The 22,041-nt window shown below is 44.9% G+C and overlaps 2 protein-coding genes and 1 long non-coding RNA gene across 7 annotated transcripts in view; 2 read left to right on the forward strand and 1 right to left on the reverse strand.

The window, feature by feature from the left end:
- LOC139061118 (probable serine carboxypeptidase CPVL) overlaps window positions 1–22,035 on the reverse strand; it is a 61,820-nt gene extending 39,785 nt beyond the window's left edge. For 3 of the 5 annotated variants that reach the window (XM_070540694.1, XM_070540691.1, XM_070540690.1), the window contains exons 1-2: window positions 21,651–22,035; window positions 15,531–15,632 (exon numbers count right to left, since the gene is read on the reverse strand). The gene's annotated coding sequence lies outside the window, so the exon portion shown is untranslated. The remainder of the gene's footprint in view (window positions 1–15,530; window positions 15,633–21,650) is intronic. The other 2 variants (XM_070540695.1, XM_070540692.1) reach the window with 1 other exon arrangement.
- LOC135912337 (uncharacterized) overlaps window positions 1–22,041 on the forward strand; it is a 54,153-nt gene that overhangs the window by 26,102 nt on the left and 6,010 nt on the right. The gene's annotated exons all lie outside the window — the stretch shown is intronic.
- LOC139061418 (uncharacterized) lies at window positions 4,018–6,323 on the forward strand. Its single transcript, XM_070541412.1, has one exon. The coding sequence runs from the start codon at window positions 4,293–4,295 to the stop codon at window positions 6,321–6,323; it is 2,031 nt and encodes a 676-aa protein (XP_070397513.1). The 5' UTR covers window positions 4,018–4,292.

Genomic DNA, 22,041 nt, shown 5'->3' on the forward strand with positions numbered 1-22,041 from the left:
CTTCACGTCCGGCCCAGGGAACAGTGCCCAACATCGAAAGAAAAAAATTCTTCTAAGAGGCACAAAAGCTACAAATGCTGGACCAGTTAAGGCCATCGACAATACAACGACCAAACATACCACTGGGCGATGTCAGATGTAAAACTGCACTGAGCGCTGTGTAAATAGCAGAGTAATTGTCGTCGGGCATGTCCATAACTTGTACGTCGTTGAGTACTTCTACATTGGTATAAGACATTCCCTGCGGAGCCCGATAACATGGTATGGGAATGGCTTGCAAATTAAAATGGTACTGTAGCCCTGTGTGATGGCCTCTGCCGCAAAACGTAGCAGCAGACCTTTCCGAGTTGTCAAGTGGATAAGTGGAGACGGTAGTGCAAGAGCATCTGAAATTCTGCTGCAGTACATGGACACGGCCATTGATGCATTAGGAGGAACGTAGGTGGTGGCGTCTTGGACGAGTAGTTTCCTCGAAACTGAAGATTTCTCAGTGAGCAGTAAATCTAACAGTGGCGAGAGTTCTGTTTTGGCCTGTGCACAATGCCGTTGGCTAATGGCATTGTGGCGTGAGAGCAAATCCTAGCCAAGGATGTCATGAGAGCACGGGGGAAGGATGAATTCTCTGTTGTATAGAATGTTGTCAATAACAAGCAGTGCAAGCCGCCAAGGAGTTCATGTGCTGAGTACTAACTTTACAGAGGGACAGCCAAGAAAGGGGCACCGTAACTTTCTGAAGTAAGCTACAAAGCTTAGTGTCCATAACACATACGGTGGCTCCTGTTTCCACAAGTGCATATGCGCGAGTTGCGAATGTCAACAAAACAAAAATGTTTGGGGGTCTGCATTGAGGACTTTCACATTTCAACAGTGCTTCAGCCCTTGCCTCTACGACTGTGACGATTAGTTTTACTCCTCCCGAGTTAGGGGTTGAGGCCGAATTGGTGACAGTGAATGACAGGTAGTTGGCATTGGGCACAGTGTCGGCGACATAGCCGACGGGGAGTCGTAACACAGATGGTTGGCCGGCTTGTCACTGGTGGTGTGGCGCTACGCTGCTGCCTGCTGCTGTACATGGTTACAAAAGTGTGCAAAATGACTGGCATAGCCGCACGCAAAGCAAATTGGTCAGTTGTCGGGAGTACACCACCGGTTTTTGCTGGGGCAGGTCCCATCCATGCCCAGAGGATGCATAGTACGAGGCAGCTGCTTATGACTGCATGGCAGGCTGCAATCGAGACCTAGCCACGACGTTGGTATAACGGATAGGTATACCCGGAGATAGAGGTTGGGTCCTTGCAACGACTTCAGCATAGCCGAGTGGTGCATTTACCGCGACCTGTTGGGGCGTCGGAACAACTACAGCGTAGCTTAGTGGTGCAGCCGCAGGAAGATGTTGGCGCTGGTCTGGCAAGATCTCGTCAATTTCTTGCTCGATTGCGTGATGGAGCGGAAGCACAAGATTTGAGGTAGGCTGCTTTATGTGCAGCGGCTGAGCGATGGTCATCAAAGAGAGCTGGCGTGCAACTTCCTGACAAACGCTTTCATTTCTGCTAGCAGAGCTGATTGATCAGAGGTGGTAGCCAAACCAGCAATGTGTTCATTGCACAATGAAGGGCAACGTGTCAATGAGCGCTGCCTGTGGAGCTCCTCGTAGCTTTGGCTTAGAGTGATGATGTTAGTAACGGACTAAGGATTCTTTGCAAGTAGCGTTGAAAGTATCATCCTCTATTTCTTTCATGACACTTCAGGTTTTGTTGGACTCCACCATTGCTGCAGCGACTCTGTTGCAGAAGTCCAGGACATCTGCAATGCAGCTCATAAATGATTCACCCGGCTGCTGTGCACATTCTTCCAAACGCGACCTTCAATGCAGATTGCGCACAGCAAGGTGGCCAAACACAGCCACTACACAGGTGTTGGACAAGGACCGCATTAAAAAATCGGTCTCATGGTTGTGTCAAAGACTGGCCACAACCGCAAGATAGAAGAGCACGTTGCTCAGTTTGGTGGGATTGCCCCATTTGTTGTGGGCACTTATCGTCTCGTATGACATCGGCCAGTCCTCCACGCCAGTGTCTTCCATGCCGCTGAAAATGGCAAAGTCCCTGTGGTGAGGCAGGCACACCAGCGCACGACCGACTGGGGAGGCGCTTTCTGGGATGCGTCTTCAGGCATGGCTGAGCGTACGGTACGGGATCAAAGTTCCAGGATTGATTTTGTAAGCCAAAGCACTCGCCATCTCTTGTAAAGGTGTTTATCACCAGTGTTTGGGCCGACCGTCATAGTAGGGCACGAACTCGGCATGGGCGGTGTTCCTCGAGCACACCACTGGAGGTTGACCCACTAGAAAGTGCTGGAGAGGATGGCCCACTACAGCGTTTTTCACCACACTATAGGTTAAGTGTGCAATTTAAATTTGACAGCGCTTTCTTTAGAGAAGAAAATAAGAGTTTTGAGACATGGAGAGGCAAACTGTAGTTGGTACCAACTACAAGTTTACAACTCTGGAATGCAACACTTGTGCTATATGTTGCCAAGTCTTCTAAATCACGGATTCTATCAATTTCAATTTGTTTTTGTACTTCAAGCAAGTTTCATGTGAAAGTTAACGCGAGAGCATAATTTCATATACATGATGTCTCCATTGTATTTGCAACCTTGTTTAATGATGTAATCTGATGAAATTTTTAATAAAGCTGTGTTTCTGTGAACCCTTGTAATGGGCAGCGGGCTCGTCAAGCTGCCAAATGGCAGCTTTTATTCACTGCTACCATCTGTCAAATAGTTGAAATAAATGCATTGATGAATGGAAAGGACTAGGGCTGTGAATACTGAAATGCATAAAACTGTAAATACTGCAAGCACAGCAGCCTGTCATGCTTTGCTGGCAAACGAAAGCATGCAATGAAATCTGGCAAAGTGTGAAATGATCTCGCAACAAGTTGGCCAGCAGCGACCTGAACCGGTGGAAAGTTTTCAAATGATGCCTCTTCTCAGTTCTATTGCACCATTGAGAAATGCAAAAACAAAAGTAAGGTGGGTCTGAAGGTTGCAGTTGTAGAAAGGCACTTTCCAGTCGCATCAAACATTTTAAATGGCTAAAATGCTGTCTGGGTACGTACCAGCCATGTGCAGCTTTGTCGCAGTCCATTTTTTTAGTCTCCTTTTTCTGACTATTTAGTTCCCTAAGCTATCTATCCCACACTCCTACTTTGGAAAGGCATTGATAGAAAAGTTGCTCATGCTTTCTGTGGGAAAATGCAAGTCGTCATTCTACAGAGGCCAATCACTACGTTGATCACGAAGTGCCACAACGATCTGTGGAACTTGTGAATTGATATCAGTGCTGTGTGGCTGCAGTAATTATTGAGTCAACGTGAGATGAATTTCGGCGTAATTTTTCTTTGTCACATACAAATACAAAGGCACTTTATTTTACATACATGCTCTTTATTTCAATTACAAATTGTAAGCAACAAACACTGCGCCTTCACTACAAGACCCTGTTATTCTCGGAAATCGAGGTGCCTAGAGGACATTGAGGAGACAGGCCCCACAAGCGGCGGGCTGCATGCCTGCAGCCTCGCCGCCACCCCTGGTTCGACCCCCCCTTCGCTGACCGCAGGCATCTCCCTCCGCCTCGAGTACCGCGTTTTACGACTCTGGCGGTGTACAGTAGCCTGTGTCGCAGAGAGAGTAAAGTGGCATTTCAAAGAGAAAGGTTGTGTGTATGCTTGCTCTCCCAAGTTCGCGAGGCGCCCTTGTTGCGTGGGAGCCGCTTGGGGCGAGTGTACGCGTGAGCTTTACTTTGCGTCGCGTTTTCTGGCCCACAGTGGCACATTCGCGGGCCGCTCTCGGCCAGAGCTAGTTTTGTAACCAAGTGCACGGTTAGCTAGCTGAGTCCGCGGTAGAGAACCCCCTCTTTGTTTACACTCAGAAGTGGGATAATCCGAACAAGCCCGTCAAAATGAGCCAGGAAGGCGAACATCCGTACAACACACGTCTTGCTGCCCAGTCGCGCGCTGCTGAGGAGGTGACAAGCGCCACCGAGCTCCAACGACACAACAGGCAACGCAATGATCGCGGCGCACCACACCAGCTCCAAGAAAAGGTCGCCCAGCTTTCGCGACTACAGGAGGAGATTCGGGAGCTCGGCGGCTCTACTCCTGCTTCCTCAGCACCGTCGTTCCAGCCGGATTCAGGCCCGAGCAACGCCATCTTGGGACAGATGGCCTTCACTTGGGACAGGACCGAGGCCTTCACTGCAATGGCCCGCATGATGGAGAGGATGAATGCGGCCCTCGACAGCGACATCTGTTCATGTGAGTCCGGACCCCTCTAGCGCAATCCCAAGCTTTAACGGGGACAGCGCCCAAATCAGTGCTGAAGATTGGCTGCAAACATTTTCACGCGTTGCGGACTTAGCCAACTGGTCTGAACAACAACGCCTAACTGCAATTCACCTCAAGCTGCAGGGCCCCGCTAAGGATTGGCTAATCTCGTCAGCAACAAGGCATCAGTCGTGGCAAGAGTTCGAAACTGCATTTAAATCAGCCTTCGTGACTGAAGAAAGCATGCCGGACTTATGGAGGAGAATGGCCGAACGAATTCAGAGTCGTGACGAGGAGGTGACGAAGTACGTCAGAGAAAAGGAACGAATGTGCACCAGGGTCAAGCTAAGTCTGCCGGACACAATTACCGAGATTGTCAGATGCCTCTGGTCGACTGAAATGAGTTTAGCGCTGCGGGACAGAAGCTACAGAAGTGTGGACGAGTTGCTTCGAGCTATCAAAGCGTATGAAAATTTTACAGAAAGCCGCGAGAAGCAATACCCATCGGCACAAAGATTCGGCAGCCGAAGCCGACCGAGCAGTGGCCACCAGTCATTTCCTTCGTCAACAGAAGTAGACGACGCTCTACGAAGCAGTACCGTGCGAGAAGGAGTGCGACATGCGGACAGAGTACGTTGTTACAACTGCCAAAATACGGGCCACCTGTCGCGTCAGTGTTCTGAGCCACGGCGCCCACTTCACTGCACGAAGTGCAATTACGATGGGCACAGCGCGAAATTTTGTCCGAATCAGAGCAGCTCAGAGAACGTGACCAATATTGTACGCACCACGCCTTCAAAGAGGGTGTACAAAAGCGTTTGTATTGACGGCGTATGGATGCCCGCTCTTCTCGATACGGGTGCCGATGTGAGCTTGATAAAGCAGACGCGTGCCGTACAGCTGAGCAGGGAGCTTACGGCACCTCTGGGAGCGGCCATACGCGGTGTGGGTGGACAGCGGTCATCCCTCGGTGAACTATACTTAAGGGTGCGCGTCGATGATGTTGATCTTCCCGCCGTTCACTTTTACATAGTCAGCGACGACGCCTTTGTTGGACCGAACGTCATCATTGGTACGGACGTGATTGACTTGCCCGATTTGCTTCTGGTCCGTAGTGGTGCGTGTGCCCATTTACTAAACCAAAGGGAAGCACAACAGCTGGCAGGTCTTGTTGCAGAATTGGAAAGACCGAGAGAGGTCGTCAAGTGTCGCGAAAGAGTTGAGGCTGCCCCTCGGACGATTCTGTCTGTGCCGGGAACGCCTTCCCTTGATGAACCTGATGTTTTCAGTGACCCGGTTGCGAACTACAGCGACGTCAAGTTGCCCATGAAGCAAAGTCAAATACTCAAGTGTACACCCGCTCCTTGCAACATGCCAAAGCAAGTTTTAGTGACCACCAATGAGGAGGCCCATGCGCTGCAATTAATAACCCGAAGTGATAATAATGTTGGCTCGATCGTCTATGGAGAGGAGAAAACACAGCCTTGCGTGTTGCTTAACAAGCATAATAATTGTTGTGCAGTGCAAATCGAAGAACAGGGGTGCACCGGCATCGCTGAAATGAAAATAATGGAGCTCCCTGGAAGCAAGCCGGTTTTCCAGCCACCATGCCGCAGCTCTTACTATGAAAAGCGGGTACTGAAGGACATTACTGATGAGCTGAAGTCATGTGGATTAATCCGTGACAGTAGTTTCCAGTACAGCAGCCCTGTTCTTCTCGCACAGAAGAAAGGATTTCGCATACAAGAGGGTGATCAACTACCGCCGCCTCCGTGGCCACAAACAGTTAAGGACACAGGACAGCCCACGAAGACACAACCTAAACACAGAGGCCCGCGCATTGTTACAGAGGTGCTGCCTGCAGACACATATCGCATCTCGAACCTACCAATATCGAAGGTGTCGACGCGGCCAGACCATGTCACGAGCGCCCATGTAAGCCAGATGAAACAGTTTAAATTGGCGTCGGACAGCGAGTGCGGAAGCGAGTGAGAATGATGAGACTCTCTCGGGACGAGATCGTGCAGGATGGTCGAGTGTAAGCAACGAACACTGCGCCTTCACTACAAGACCCTGTTATTCTCGGAAATCGAGGTGCCTAGAGGACATTGAGGAGACAGTCCCACAAGCGGCGGGCTGCATGCCTGCAGCCTCGCCGCCACCCCTGGTTCGACCCCCCCTTCGCTGACCGCAGGCATCTCCCTCCGCCTCGAGTCCCGCGTTTTACGACCCTGGCGGTGTACAGTAGCCTGTGTCGCAGAGAGAGTAAAGTGGCATTTCAAAGAGAAAGGTTGTGTGTATGCTTGCTCCCCCAAGTTCGCGAGGCGCCCTTGTTGCGTGGGAGCCGCTTGGGGCGAGTGTACGCGTGAGCTTTACTTTGCATCGCGTTTTCTGGCCCACAGTGGCACATTCGCGGGCCGCTCTCGGCCAGAGCTAGTTTTGTAACCAAGTGCGTGGTTAGCTAGCTGAGTCCGCGGTAGAGAACCCCCTTTTTGTTTACAAAATATAAATACAAAGTTCTTTGTACAGGCTACATAGCCTCTTCTTGAGGTGGCCTGAGTGGCACCAAGCTAGTTGGGACAATTCCTGCCTCATAGTGGTTCAGGATATCGATGATATGTATCTTGCACAAACCCAAAAGATGGTCAGGCACCCTGCTCATTTGACCATTGAGGGATAATAAAAAGTGTTCGTTGTTTGATATCTTTGTGTCTAGCTCTTTGTTTATGTCATCCAGAAGTCTGTCTGTGTCATCTTTCTTGCGCTTAGTTTTTCGTGTTTTTTCTAGAGAAGAGGTTGGCGAATTGTGTGAAAAGGCAGTAGAAACATCTTGAGGAGAAGGCAAAGAAGGGAAAGATTGTGAAGAGGAATGAGCTGCAGAGCCTGAAAGATAAGTAGAAGTAGATGGGGCATAATTAATAGTGTTTGTTTGTGTGGTGTCTGTGTCGGTGTGATCTGCGTGAATCATGGGCAGGAGTATTTGGGAAGGGCTTTCTGAACATTGGCTCAGAATTTCTTGCGCCGAATCTTCATCCAAGTCGAGGTTGGTTGTCGTTCTGCAAAAGAACACAGTTTAAATTTCACTTTGTTGCTTTGCAATTTGGGCGTTGAGTGAACTGTTTGATACATAATGCCTTTTTGTCATATAGATTTGTCTTCGCCAGGGCAACAGCTGAACATGTTGACTGACTTGTTTCGATAACTCATGCCTACCAATTCTGCTGAAATTGTAAAAATGCAAATGAAGAAATTGTGATGGTACCTGTACTGCCCTTTTATGGCAATGCAAGGCACTAGACGGAAGCATTGCATAATCAAGGAGTACTGGAGACATACGTGAAATTCTTAAGAAGCATTTAAAAATATTATACAGCTACCTTATTCTTGCACAAGTACAAAATTGCCAATCAAGAAGGTCAGACAAGGAGACAGTGCCATGCCATTCACTGCATGCATAGAGTAAGTATTCAAGCTTTACACTGGGAAGGCTTAAAAGATCAACGGCAAATATCTCAACTTTCGGTTTGTAGATGACATTCCACAACACTGGGGATGAATTGCAACAAATGAGTTACGACTTTAAACCGAGAAAATGTAAATCTAAGTCAATTACTCAATGGGAACCCCGATCATGAGAAGGAAATTTACAGCATGTAAGCATGGGTTGGAATGCATACGACAGACATTATGAAATCCTGACTGGGATTGTTAAAAAAAGTGTACAGTCATTGCATTCTACTGGTGCACACATATCGAGTAAGAATGTTGAGGTTAACAATGAAGCTGAAGTTAAGGGCTGTGCAAAGAGTGATGGAATGAAAACTGTTAGTAGGTGTAACATAAAAAGACAGGAAGAGCGTGGTGTAAATCGGAGAGTAAGCTGAATAGCCAATATTCTAGTTTAAGATAAAAACTGCAGTTAGGCAGGCCATGCAATGCGTAGGGCATAGACTTACAGAATGGGTGGCAAGAGAAAGGCGCAGTCAAGGAAAGCAGAGAATGAGGTAATGAGGTAATGAGATGAAATTAGGCAGTTTGCAGCTGCAAGTTGTAACCGCCTAGTGCAGCACGGGTAAGATCAGCCTTCGTCCTGCAGTAAAGATAATGGCAGATTATGTTGATGCTTGGGGATTGCTTGCACCAAGCAAGCAATCCCTGACAACAAATACAACTTGAAGCCTTGAACCTTGCTCTAAATGGTGCCTGGCATGATGAACAAAATGTGATGACTTTAGGCATTCATGCCGGGCATATCAGGTCAAGCATGGGCTTAAAATTAAGATGCATTTCTTAATACAAGGGCAGCCGAGCTTGCTGCTCCTCTAAGTATATAAATATCAGTATATGAGTTAATAAGGCGCATTCATCCCCCCCCCCCCAAAAAAAAGACAAGGTGTGCTCAGGGCAACCTCCCCCACTTTTTTTTTCCATGTCCGTAAGCTAAAACGCAAACACTTGCAGGTTTGCCTATGTTGACTGCTCCAATTCTTTTCGAAGTTCATGTGACCACCCGTCCTGTTTAGAGCCATAATGCATTAAAGATGATGCGTTCAGTGAAGATTTGTTTACTCACGGCCGCGGCTCCAGAGTGTCTCGCAGAAAAAGCATGTCTTTGAAATGCTTCCACGAGGATGTGGGCTCCCCAGCTGCTGCTCCACTCTTCTTTTTGGCGTCCCTCAGCTTCTTGGCGAATGTGTCCCGCAGGTTGCGCCATCTTTTGCTTATTTTTACTATGTCATCTGCAGAGAAAAGGCACAGTTGATACATTTTCTCTAAATCAAATCACATAGTAGTGCCATAGTAATACCAGCACCTAAATGTTGACATGCTATTCAATAAGTTGTCTATTTGACCTGCTACTGAAGTTTTCCTGAGCACAGAATGAACACAAAATTACAACTGATGCATCTGCCCTGTACTAAAGCTCCGATGAACATAATTATAGGGTTTCTGGCAAAACCATTAGAGAATGTAGCATGTTTGCGAGCTTCATGTTCTGCATAAGCTTGTGGCAAGCTCTGCATTTGATATTACTTTGCAATGTGAACATTCTTTCAGTGAGTGTATGTGACCGCTACCTTTTTCGGTATTTGGCCGGAATAATTTAACAATTCCACTCCCATGCCGTTAGGCCGTTCCTTTTAGCGCTTCGCCAGTAGTCGGAGCGGAGCTCCGCCGGAATCATATAGGCCGTGAAAAGAGTACGATACATTCGCGCGGAATAATAATAATAATAACCGGCTTATTAATAGGCTTATCTGCAACATCAACTAAATTAACGGTCTAAGCTACAGAATGGTCCTTCAAAACGAACGGACGGGTTTGCGAAACGCCAGAAACAGACAGCCAACTTTCACGACACATGGCGATGAAATGACAATTATCTGCGCGGTTACACCACACACGCGCGCGCGCGCGCATGCACATAAATTGACCTCGTTGCTGGGCTACAGAATAGATGTTTGGTAGTTAAACACTGAGCACTCACCGTTCGTCCCTGCTAGTCCTAAGCTCTTCGCGACGGCAATCCAGCTTGCGGTGCGAAGTGTTGTGTTCCGGTAATCCACGCTTGCCTGGTCCCACAGCGCGCGGTGCCCGCGAACCAATGAAATTAAAACTTCATTTTCGTTCGCACGAACTTCGGCGGCGTTCATTTTTCTTTTTGGGCCGACTAGCGCCGCTTCTGCCAAAGAAATAAAAAAATGGCGTCCCTTGAGCAGCAGGGCTGTCGGAGGTCGTGGGCTCGATGCCGCGCTGTCATTGGCTGCGGCCGTCCGACCGACGCGGCAGACGCATGACAATATTCAGCGGGTCGGTCGCATGCGCGGCGTGCGATGCGACGCCGCATGCGGCGGATTCTGTTGGGAAACCGTTGAGTGCGGCAGCCGATGCGAATAGTCGTACGACCGATCGCACGGAAAATCGCACCATGTGTCTCCCGCATTAGAAACAGCTCGTTTCTAAGGCAACACCGCATTCACTAGAGGCGCTTTTGTACCGCTTTGAAGCATCGAACTCGTGGCTGAGTGGTAGTGTCTCCGTCTCACACTCCGGAGACCCTGGTTTGATTCCCACCCAGTCCATCTTGCAAGTTGTTTTTTATTCATGTAAATGCCTGCTGGGATTTATCGCTCATGGCCAACGCCGACGACACCGGCTTTTCTGCAACACGAGCTCCTTAACGCTATCGCGTTAAAATTACGGCTGTCTGGCTCGGACATTTTCTTGATGGCTGCGTATGTCGGAAGGTACGAGAACCATTGTTTAGAACGTCTCATGGAGATTGTCATTATAATGAAATATTTCCGTGGGATATGTGTGCAAATTATGTTGCCGAACGCAGTGGGTTTGTTAGCAAAACGTGGCTAATCATTGTGATCGCGCACTCTGGCAGCCAATTTTCAACATTCTTCTTCTTTCAGTTCCACTAGTGAAATTTCGCTACATTTTACCGTGATAGACGAAGCTCCGTGGGTGACTCACGCTCAATTCATTCGCAGTACAGAAATGTTTGAAGCAGTAGAACAGCTTGAGTATTGCTCAACGGCATTATGATCAACGAAAGGGTAACTTTTTTAAACGTACAGTTACTCCAGCTGACGCCTACAAGAACGGAAGAGGCCTGCATGTAGCAGCAGAATGTTTTTCCATAAATTTGACTTCTTTCGTGAAAGACGCCCTTGGTAAAACAGACTGGTAGATTACACACAACGTACAGCTTTGAGTGACGTTTCAATGACATGATAGAGAGGGATAATTGAAGGGCATCTTTGGTTAGGTACAAGGTCTCAATTTAAAGGTCATCGATGCGATGGAGAAGCTACGTGGGAACGCTGCATAACACATCACGCAAAAAATATCATGCAGAGCCCACGTTTTATGAAAATCAGTGTAACCGAGGTTTGGTCATCTCACAAGACAGAACTGTGCATCGTAGTAAGGAACGCGCAGTGGATTTTGGCGACGAACTTGTACTCTGACGGCGATCAGCCACGATGATGTACATGGCAGTGATAAGGGGAGTTCTGTGCATGGGCAATATTCTCGAGCGATCGCTTTTTTGGTAATACTATCGCCTTCACGAGATTTTGCGGTGTCTTGGCAGAAAGATAATCTTCTGCTCAATTCTTCAGCATAAAGATAATCTTGGCTATGCTCCACTCGTTCGAAAGACATGTTTTCTCAAGTTCGTCCCAACACTGCTATTATTCTTTGTGTTTCTTCACTTCAACTTAGCCACCTAGGTCCACGCTTGGAACATTACATATATACAGGTAAACTGGACCAGAACCCCGTCATTTGAACTTCACTCCTCCTAGAAGCTGGGTTGGTATCGAGTGAGCTCCGGTAGAACAATTTACAATGTGATGAACGCGGTTTAAATCACGGATCCGGAACCCCAAAGAGGTGGAGCGTAAAACGCTAACGCATTTGTCTCGCATTTACCGCTAAATCGCCATTGAATTTCGGTCTGTGTATAATAAGCTGTTAGGTTCTAGAGTTGTGAAATGCAGACATGAAATAGTTTCTCAATGATTTAGCATTGAACTGGTAGCCACTGATGCTAAAGACTACTATCGGCGAACAATTTTGAAGCATAAAAAAGCGCAACGGCGCAGCGACATGGCAGTGACGCAAGTACGCCTTAAACAAAATGATTCGCTACGGTATCCGCGTAGCCTAAAATCCATACTCATCGCGTATGATGAAGAAAATGAATTTTTTTGGCTTCGTCTTTCATGGCGTGTCAGCGGCTCAAGCGAGCAGGAAACACAAAAGTAGACAAAAAGGCGCGTTGTGATTGCCATGCTATCTCCGTGTGCGTTTATTCTGGTGCTGGTTGTAAGCACGGATAAGGCGTCTCAGAAAGGCTGGCCAGCCTTTCTGAGGCACATTATCCCTGTTTACAAACTTTATAGCACAGTGTCCTATTCTATCTGTCAGCCCCCTTCTTGAAACTACTGCCTATATTTATTTGTTTGTTCGATACGAAAACAGGCCCGCACTTTCAACGCCTGCTTGCTCAGGAAGAATGCTCGGTGTTGACAAAGGCCAGCATGCCTGCAGGGGCAGTTCGTCGTTTGTCACGTTGATATCTGTCGCAATTGGTAACAAACATATATAACGGGGCCGTAAATAGGTTAATATAACACGAAGTTTTCGGACGAAGCCTAAGTGGACAAACGTAGAATAATCGTCCAAGGAGTGTGGAAATCATCAGTGGAGGCTTTCTGGTAGAGCCAAAAAGAAAGTCACACCACATCGAGGTTCAAGCAATGTTCAAAGGGCATTCGTAATTTACTCACTTATGCAACAACACTGCTGCGTGTGTTTTGAATGCCCTCACCGGTATGGTTACATAATGTGAACAAAACTGCATGCATTTTCCCTTCAATCGTATTCATTCAAACGTATCGTACTACGTTCAATCAGATATTGATGGCTTGTTCTATAGCCGGCTATTATTTAAGTACGAACAATGAACGTTCGGTGGTTGTTTCTGTCTGAAGCCTTAAAGAGTTTGATACGTTTGCCAAAGTCTCCCTTTGCTGTACTAACCATCGCGGGCATTACTATCTCTACAATTATTAACACTGTTCGTTGTGAACATCCGCAGTGGCCAAAGCTATGCACAATATCACCAGCCAGTAAAAAACAAACATGAGGCAGTGATGTAATTGATGGTCAAATATAATGCCCAGTAAGCCGTAGACTGCTTCCTTTTGTGTTTTTTAAAGGAAATATTCACCGTTGCGATCCAACAATCTCCTCTTGAATAATAAAGGAATTGTGAGTCGTATTCATTTGGGGAAGTTCCGCCTGTTGGCGGTGAAGTAGAAAGACTTGATTGTTTTGCCGCGTGTTACCTATTCGGTCCAGCCCCTGGTTTCTACAAAAAAAAACTTTACCTTATAGCTGCTTCATTTGTTTAGCTTTTCTGGAAATTATATTTGGGCCGCGCCATTATTACGGCTTATGCCATCCTTGAAGAAAACAAGACGACGTCAGCACCATATACCAGGCGTGAGACGATGCCGAAAGATGACATAAGGTAGAGCTAATGAATACAAAGCAAACGGGCTTATTCATTAACATCACGTCTTTAAGGAAACTTATTCGACTGAAGTACGTACTGAAGCGGCGACGTGCTACAACACGAAGATGGTGTCGATGCCAGCTATATCTAGTACACAGATGCCTATTGGGTGTAAGCAACGCATGAGAGCTTCTGACACGATCGTGCTGTCCAAAATCAAATTCTTCCCTGCTATAGCATCGCACACTAATTGAGAGCTTCATATCTCTACAGCCAATCTGTTGGTCGTCAGTTCGAGTCCCGTAGTGCAATGATAATTCTTCTTCTCGCAAAAGATATTGCAGTTCCTGGGACGGATGAAAGTTCGCGCTCAGCGTCATGGTGACATATTGGATTAACTTCAAGATGTGCGTCAGAGGAAAATCGTCGTGAGAATGTGCGTCAGAGGAAAATGCGTCAAGCTCGAGCGACCATGGGGAGGTCAAAGTTTGTTACACATCAGCAAATGAACGATGTCGGTAAAGCCACGCTAGAAGGGGCAAATCCAGAATTCTCGCACATGGCCATTCACAGCGCCGAGTACCTCGACCTTTGCGAGTGAAACCTGGGGCCATCCTCGTCAACTAACTGCCTCGGAAGCTTTCCGAAGTTTTCTAAATGGACATATATATCAGTGATAAACCAGGCAACCTTACACTGTGATGCACAAGGGGCTGCATATTTTGCTTAGAATGTTTGAAAAAAGGTTTAGTGCTTACCGCTGCACTGTTCTTGCTCAAATTTTGCAAAGACCGCATTTTGGAATCTACGTCGTTTGGTATAACACTTACCACATTTAATTGCCTGGTTTTTATAAAAAATAGCCTTTCAATATAGTACTTTTATGTCACTATATATTCTTGTTCTTGTGCTTTTAATATCACTAGATAACTTTTTTCTAAATGCAAACGCAGACACATCACATGTTGTCGTTGTTTTGCGTCATATTTCATTATGGTGACATTGAAATTTGCAATGATAACATGCCTGCATGTTTGTGATATTTCATTGATTAATACCATCGCCCCGCATATATTCTTATTTCACTACCCTCCCCTTATGTAATGCCCAAACCCAAGGCCCTTAAGGGACACTAAATGATGATGATGATGATGATGATAATGATGATGATGATGATGATGATGATGATTTGCCTTCGCTTATGGGGATGCGAGGTGCTGCAGCGACGACTCTAGCATAAACTTGTGTTGCCGCCAGCCGGCAGCTGCAGAAAACAGCTTGTCAGGGACATTTGCCGCGTGTTACAGGCGCGGGCAGTGTTGCCGGCGCGGGCAAAAGGAGCTACGACGGCTATTATGAACTATGTTCCGAGCACTAGACTCAACTGGAGTTTTTAAGGAAAGCAATATTATTAAGTACTAGAGCAGTCGTACAATTACATATTCATCTCCATCCTCCCCTCATCACTTTACGACATTATTCCTTGTTTAATTCTTATACCTTCTTCCCTGAGCTAAGTTTAAGGCCAGAGTATACCAGGTTAGGCCAGCCTATCTGCTTTTAAATTATTGAGTTCTCTCTCTGTGTGTAACCAATCAGATATTGGATTTGTCATCCTTTTGTGTGGATTGGAATATCCTAACATAGTCTAAATTAATGAAGTAGTGTCTGTTGAAGAGAAATCCTGCGAGTGACGGCTAAATTTCTGCGAAAAATAGTGCATCAGCTAGAGCACTGCAGGTGCAACAATCTGATCATAATTTGCATCATAGGCTACGCCTTCCATATTTCTTCAACGAAGAGTTATTTCTTCATTTACAAGTCACAGCTATGGAGTCGATTTCCACATAGTTATTAATGTTTTTATTCAGTGCAGAAATAATTTTGCTAAGTAAAAAGTTGACCTTTTAAAAGGTGGCTTATTATTGTTAGCTCCCAGGATAGGCGCCAGAATTCAAGATTCTCTTATCTCGCGGGCACTTTCGCATTCCGATTACAGTCGATCGTGGTAGACGAAGCCAAGTGTACAATTGAAATTTAACCATTTTTATACACAGCACAAAGTAACGAAGAGAACTCGCCAAAATCTATATATTCCATCTAGCCCCCATTTCTATTCTCCCACACTTAAAATTTAGTTCAAAGGGCAAAAATTTACGAACCTAACTCGGCTTGCGTTTTGCCGTGCCACCCGCCATTGAACAAGAGGGAGATTTCTGTGTATGAAGGTCTTCTCAGGCGGCCCAGCACGACAAATGCTCCATCTGTATGTTGGAAAAAAATGTAATGAAAACTTCCCTTAAACTGGCCGCAACAGTGCATGTGATCCATATATATTACTGTTCTTGGATAGCAGAATCGGGCCCAAAATATCGATGCATGTTTGTTCCGAAAGCAGTATAGGCCATGTGAAAATGCGAAGACTTTGCGAAGCGTTGTTTGTAACTTCTGACGTTGACCACCACGTACGGTTTGATTGTGTGGCGAATATGGGACCGATAACAGTACTGCCATGTGATATGCAATGGTCGTAAGAAGCCGAAGCAGCTTAACGTCGGATTGTTGTGCCAGTAGCGTAGACGTTGTAGGCCTAGTTGAGACCTTTAAGGTAGAAATGCTGCCATTTATTTCTTGTATATATGACTGGTTTTCATTCCGACGGAAACACAGGCGGCTAAGAAAATGCTCCTACAGTCAATGACAGCGCTTCATTCTTGTCTTTCCTTACTTGCGACCGCGTTTCATCCTTTCCCTTTTTTGTTTTGTTCTTCGTTCAAACGTCATTTGTTCCGACTTGCCCGTCTCCCAGCTGGTCAATCTTGGGAAATATGAGTGGTAGCAGCGAGACACATTAACCATCCTGACCGCTTGTAAATCACACTCCGCCGGAATGCGGAAAAACCTACGTGTATAAAGGGGCAGTATAAAATTTTTTAAGGATACAGTGACTCTGTTGTAGGCACCGCAGTGCACTTCAAGCCGGCGGACCACGAATACTATAGTAAGCAGCCCGGAGAATGACGGCCGGCGATCAGCACCAAGTAACGTCCATAAAATTTCAACACTTCTGCACGAGAAAAAGGAACTGCGAATCAATCTTGCTTGATGACAGTATAACTGCGGTGGAAATTTTAGTACAAATAGGCAAGCTCCGCTATGTGATTTTCTGTGAGCACGAACTTTAGGAGATGTAGTGTGTGTCAAATAATTAAACAATGCGAAACGCCTCGGTGTTCCTTCAAAGGTTGTACTTTTGGCATACGAAAAGGAGCAATGTTGCGCAAAAAAATGGCAAGGGGAAGTTCCTGCACAGAATCCACTAATTTCAAGGCGCTGACTGTCTCAAGCTTATGAGGCTCGCACCTCGGATAATTCTTCTCAACTAGGTGTCCCTGAAGCTGTCTAGCATTACCAGAGTGGTACATGCGTGAAGTTCAACCAAGTCATCTCTTTTCACTCAGTCTAGAAAATATCTCAAGCAGCAGTAATGAGACCGTTACAATAACAAATACCCAGGATAGCGTCCAAAAATATTTAAAAGTCGGGGACTTTCCAATTTGCAGTAACTTATGTTTTTACGCTTTGCCCACCTAAACCATGGTATTTTACCACAGTAATGTCTTTCTTTTTTGCAGGGAGCAGATTAGGTTGATTTAATTAATTATGGGGTTTTACGTGCCAAACCCACTTTCTGATTATGAGGCACGCCGTAGTGGAGGACTCCGGAGATTTTGACCACCTGGAGCAGATTAGGTGAGGACAACTTTTCGTTCAGAGTTTCATTTCTCTGGTCGTCTCTTGCTAATCAGTCTTTGTACAAAGCGCTTTAAAGAATACCATGCGCCAACGCCAAATTCCATGCCTTTTACAAGACCCTGCATTTAAAAACTATATGTCCGCTGTATATGATCCTTAAGAGTTATGGCTTTAATGAGACTTTCCAGCGGAAAATTCGTGCGCTACCATCTGTGTGGCCATACTATATTCCCGAGATATTTATTTTATTTTTATTTCAACATTAGACGAAAGCAGAGCCTGATGTAGGGACAGAAGCTAAAGGCTAATGGAGCCTGACGAGGCCTCTGACCCCAAACAGTCTACAGCGGTTACAGATACAACACAAATCTTAGAAACAAAGGAAATAAAGTAAAAGAAACGCAGTATTTGACACCTATACACAAATGTAGTGCATATACTGTTGCACACAAATGACACATAACAAATCATACAATGATACATAATAGGATAATACAATGATACATAATGATACAATGAAACAATACAATGATACATAATAGGACGCTAAGCAAATTACTTGAATGAATCAGCACAAACAGCTGTTGTACAAAAGCATACAAATAAAATATAACTGTCAGTGAAACTGAATAATGTTGCTTGAAACGACACAAAAGTAAGATAGGAGCAATTACTAGTCATTTTGTGTTATATATAGTTTAAGTATCCTTTACGAGAAGACAGTAAAATATGAAAAAACACTTCAATTTTGGCTATAGTTAAATTGGCAGGATAACAATATCTCCCTAAGTTGGCTTTTAGATGCTTTTAATTTGCATTCAAAGTTTAGCTTGCCTTCAAATTTGTTTAAGATCGCAGGTATTTGATACGCCATTGTTTGCCTTCCATAATTTGTTCGGATTTTTGGTGTTCGGTGTTTTCGGTGCCTCAAAAGGTATTCAGCATTTGCAGAGTCCATAATTCCGTATAGTTTCTTCTGATGCATTAGTTGCAGCGCTTTTAAATAATATAACTGGTCTGCCTTTAGGATACCGTGTTTCTTAAACAGTGGAGCGGTTCTTAAGTCTTGTGGATTACCACAATAAGATTCAAACAGCGCAGAATTTTCTTCTGCAAAGTAATTAGTTTAGTATAATTGTATTGCGTAGTAGTGCCACAAACCATTAAGCCATAGGTTAATTTGGAATAAAAAAGTGAATAATAAATGTTCTTTTTTAGCCAGAGCGGTATGAGCGCAGATATCCTATATAGACATCCAACTGTGCGGGCAAGATCTACACTTAGGTTTCTAACGTGCACTGACCAGCTCAAGTCTTCCTGAAACCAAACCCCGAGAAATTTTTGTGTCTGAACTTGTTTTATAAGGGTGTTTTCAAATTTCACGTTAAGTTTGTGGTGTAGAGGTTTGTTGGGAGGACGAAATATGACATATGTTGTTTTAGAGGCATTTAATCTTAACTTGTTTCTGCTTAACCAGTTCGAAAGATGCACAAGGTAGTCATTTACAGAGGATTCAAGGGTCAGTAAGTTATGCGAAGAGAAAAAGACATTGGTATCATCAGCATACATTATGGTTTCAGCGGAACTATCAATTTTGACAATGTCATTGATATAGACAAGAAATAGTAATGGGCCCAATATGGATCCTTGTGGTACTCCTTGTTTTAGCTTCGCGAGTGTTGATACCGCATCATTAATTTTCACCAACTGATAACGATCATTCAGATAGCCATCTAGAAGATCTAGTACAATACCTCGGACACCGTATCTTGATAATTTGTTAAGTAATAAATCAAACTGTATGGAATCAAAAGCTTTCTGAATGTCTAAAAACAAACCTAGTGTATATTTTCTACATTCCATGTTTTCAATTATCCTGTCTTTGATGTGTACGAGAGCGTGTTCTGTCGATCGATGCTTGCGAAAGCCATATTGACATTGGGTTATGACCTGATGCTTTTCTAGAAATGAAACTAGCCTCTCATGAATGACGCATTCAAATATTTTAGATATTGTAGGAAGTACTGAAATAGGTCGGTAGTTAAATTGTTTGTATCACCTCCTTTGAAAATTGCGGTGACTTTGGCGATTTTTAATAGCTTAGGAAATACGCCTGTTGTTAGAGTGAGGTTAATTATGTAGCTAAGAACTTCACATATTAAAGGCGATATTAATTTTATTTCATTTGAACGAAGTTCATCCACGCCTGGAGATGTATTATTCTTTAGCTTGCCAATTATACTTGGAATTTCACTAGGATCAGTAGGTTTCAGGAAAAGAGAATGATTCAATATGGTGTCTAGTGGCATACTGTCGTCGCTGACAGTTTCGCTCATGGTATTGTAGGAGCCAGCATCCACAAAATGTGTGTTCATTGTATTAGCTAGTTGTTCACCGATGAGTGTTTTACCATCAAGTACGAGCTGCGTAATCCTATCCCTAGTTTTTGTTCTTGAAGTGAGCGAGTTTACAACCTCCCATATTCGTCGCTGATTATTATATATGCTCTCAAAAAGATTCTGATAGTAGTACTGTTTTGCTTTTCTTAACTCCGTCGTTAAAGCATTCCGATACTTCTTAAACTCTGTGAATGTATTTGGATCCCGTGAACGGATAAAATCATGGAATAACTTATTTTTTATTTTGATACGGTGATAAAGCTCTGAATTAATCCAACGTTTTTTGTGTTTTCTTCTATTACGACAGGTCGGCTGTAATACAGGAAATGCGGCATTGTATGAAGCGTGTAGTAAAGAAAAGAATTTCTCGTAAGCGCTGTCTGCATTTTCGTCATTGTAAACGTCACTCCAGTCAATCAGACTGACCAAGTGGAAAAATTCTTTTTGTCTTGGAAGGTTTATGGCTCGTCTACCTTCTCTGTTTATATAGGGCTTGTCATAGTGCTTAGCGATTGAAAAAAGCAAAAAGACTGGCAGATGATCACTAAGAGCATATGAAAATATTCCGCTCGAGATGTCTCGTGGACTGAAGTTTGTTATGCAAACATCCAAAACAGTGGCAGTTTGTTTTGTAAGTCTTGTAGGTTTATTTATATGGTTTGCGAAGCCCTACGTAGATAACAGTGTCTCAAAATTTTCCACGTAAGCATCATTGGAACTTAAGTCGATATTGATGTCCCCCATAATAATGCAAGATGCGTTTGAAAAGACAGGGGAAGCCAAGAGTAAGTCCACAAACTCTACGAAACGACCTTTGTGCCCTAGCGGAGGGCGGTAAAGAGCGACCACCACTATTTTGTCGATACGCAAGCACAAACATTCACAATCGGCATTCATTACCGAGAAATCACTAAACACTTCATAAGTAAAGGTATTCTTAAAGTAGATAGCCAGCCCTCCACCCTTTTTTTGCCTACGACAAAGATATTCAGACCGATAGCCTGGAAAGTTTGGTTTTGTGTCGTTATCTGAAAGCCATGTTTCAGTAAAGATTAGAATATCGAAGTCAACTGATAACGAATGCAAAAAAACAGAAATGTCATCTGCCTTTGGTCGAAAGCTTCTACAGTTTGCATGTAATGCAGAAAAAAAACTTTCCACAAGAAAATTCACGATTAAAAGCGTCAACTGTGTAGTATCTGCTGTTCTCCTCTGGGTTCATCATCATGAACAGGAAAGGCAATTAAATCACATTCAATTTAGTCTTCAACAATTGATTTTATCTAAGTCTCCTTCATGAGCAATGTGAATTATGTCGGAGTCTTCATCTTTACGTACAAGCACCTTGCCTCCAGTCGTCCAGGCAAATTTCCATTTGGCAGCCTTTTTCCTTTTAATCGCATCTGAAAGCAGTGCCTTGTTTTTTGGAGTCAAGTGTTCGTTCACAAAAACCGGGGTTGTTCCTTCAAGACCAAGCATAGAGCTGTCTATCTTCTTTTTTCTGCACTTTGATAACAACTCATTTCGCTGATTTCGTCTGACAAAGCGAACAACTATGTTCTTGACATCAGCATTGAATGTACGCACATAGTGACACGTGTCAATGTCAACCATGGTGTCAATGGTTACCCCTACACTTTCGCCTATTTTTCTTATTACTGCAAGTGGGTCCTTTCCATCCGGGACGCCCTTAATCTCGAGGTTATTGAGGCGCTGGTATTGCACAAGCTCTTCACATCTTCGTGATAATCGGGCGTTTTCGCCTTTCAGTTCAATGTTCTGTTTAAGCAATTCCTGCATTTCAAGCCTCAAGTTTTTGATTTCATTAGTGGTATCTTTGACATCATTGCAAATATCAGTGCAGTAAGACACACTTTTCTTTAGCTCCCGCATTTCTTCCCGGAAATCACGCCTCAAATTCTCGAGAGCCCTTGTCATCTCACGCATATCTTTTGTCGTGTCCTGTTCCGAAGGCACGCCGCTCCCTTTTACAGTGTTCTTTCCAGCATCTTTTCCCGCCATTAGACATAAAAGCACATGCACAATATAGCACAGGCAACAACAGTAGATTGTTCGGCAGCAGTGCACTACAAGTATTTACAAAATCTGTGGCACAAAATTCCTCACCTGCGAGGGCAAAGAATAAATGATGATCAGGTCCGTGCTGTGCGTGCACCGCTGCCGAACTGTGCAATGCAGTCTGTGTGGCCTCTTTTATAGCGTGCGTTGTCTTCGGGGCGTTGCTGCTGAGGTAGTCACGGGACCAAGGTTTTAGCGCAGGCGCACCGTCCGATGAACGCGTGGCAGTCTTCGGCGAAGATGGGCCTTGATAACCTGGTGCGATCTGTAGCACTGCGAGGGCAAAGAATAAATGATGATCAGGTCCGTGCTGTGCGTGCACCGCTGCCGAACTGTGCAATGCAGTCTGTGTGGCCTCTTTTATAGCGTGCGTTGTCTTCGGGGCGTTGCTGCTGAGGTAGTCACGGGACCAAGGTTTTAGCGCAGGCGCACCGTCCGA

Source organism: Dermacentor albipictus, chromosome 6, assembly GCF_038994185.2.
Source record: "Dermacentor albipictus isolate Rhodes 1998 colony chromosome 6, USDA_Dalb.pri_finalv2, whole genome shotgun sequence".
Taxonomy (NCBI): domain Eukaryota; kingdom Metazoa; phylum Arthropoda; class Arachnida; order Ixodida; family Ixodidae; genus Dermacentor; species Dermacentor albipictus.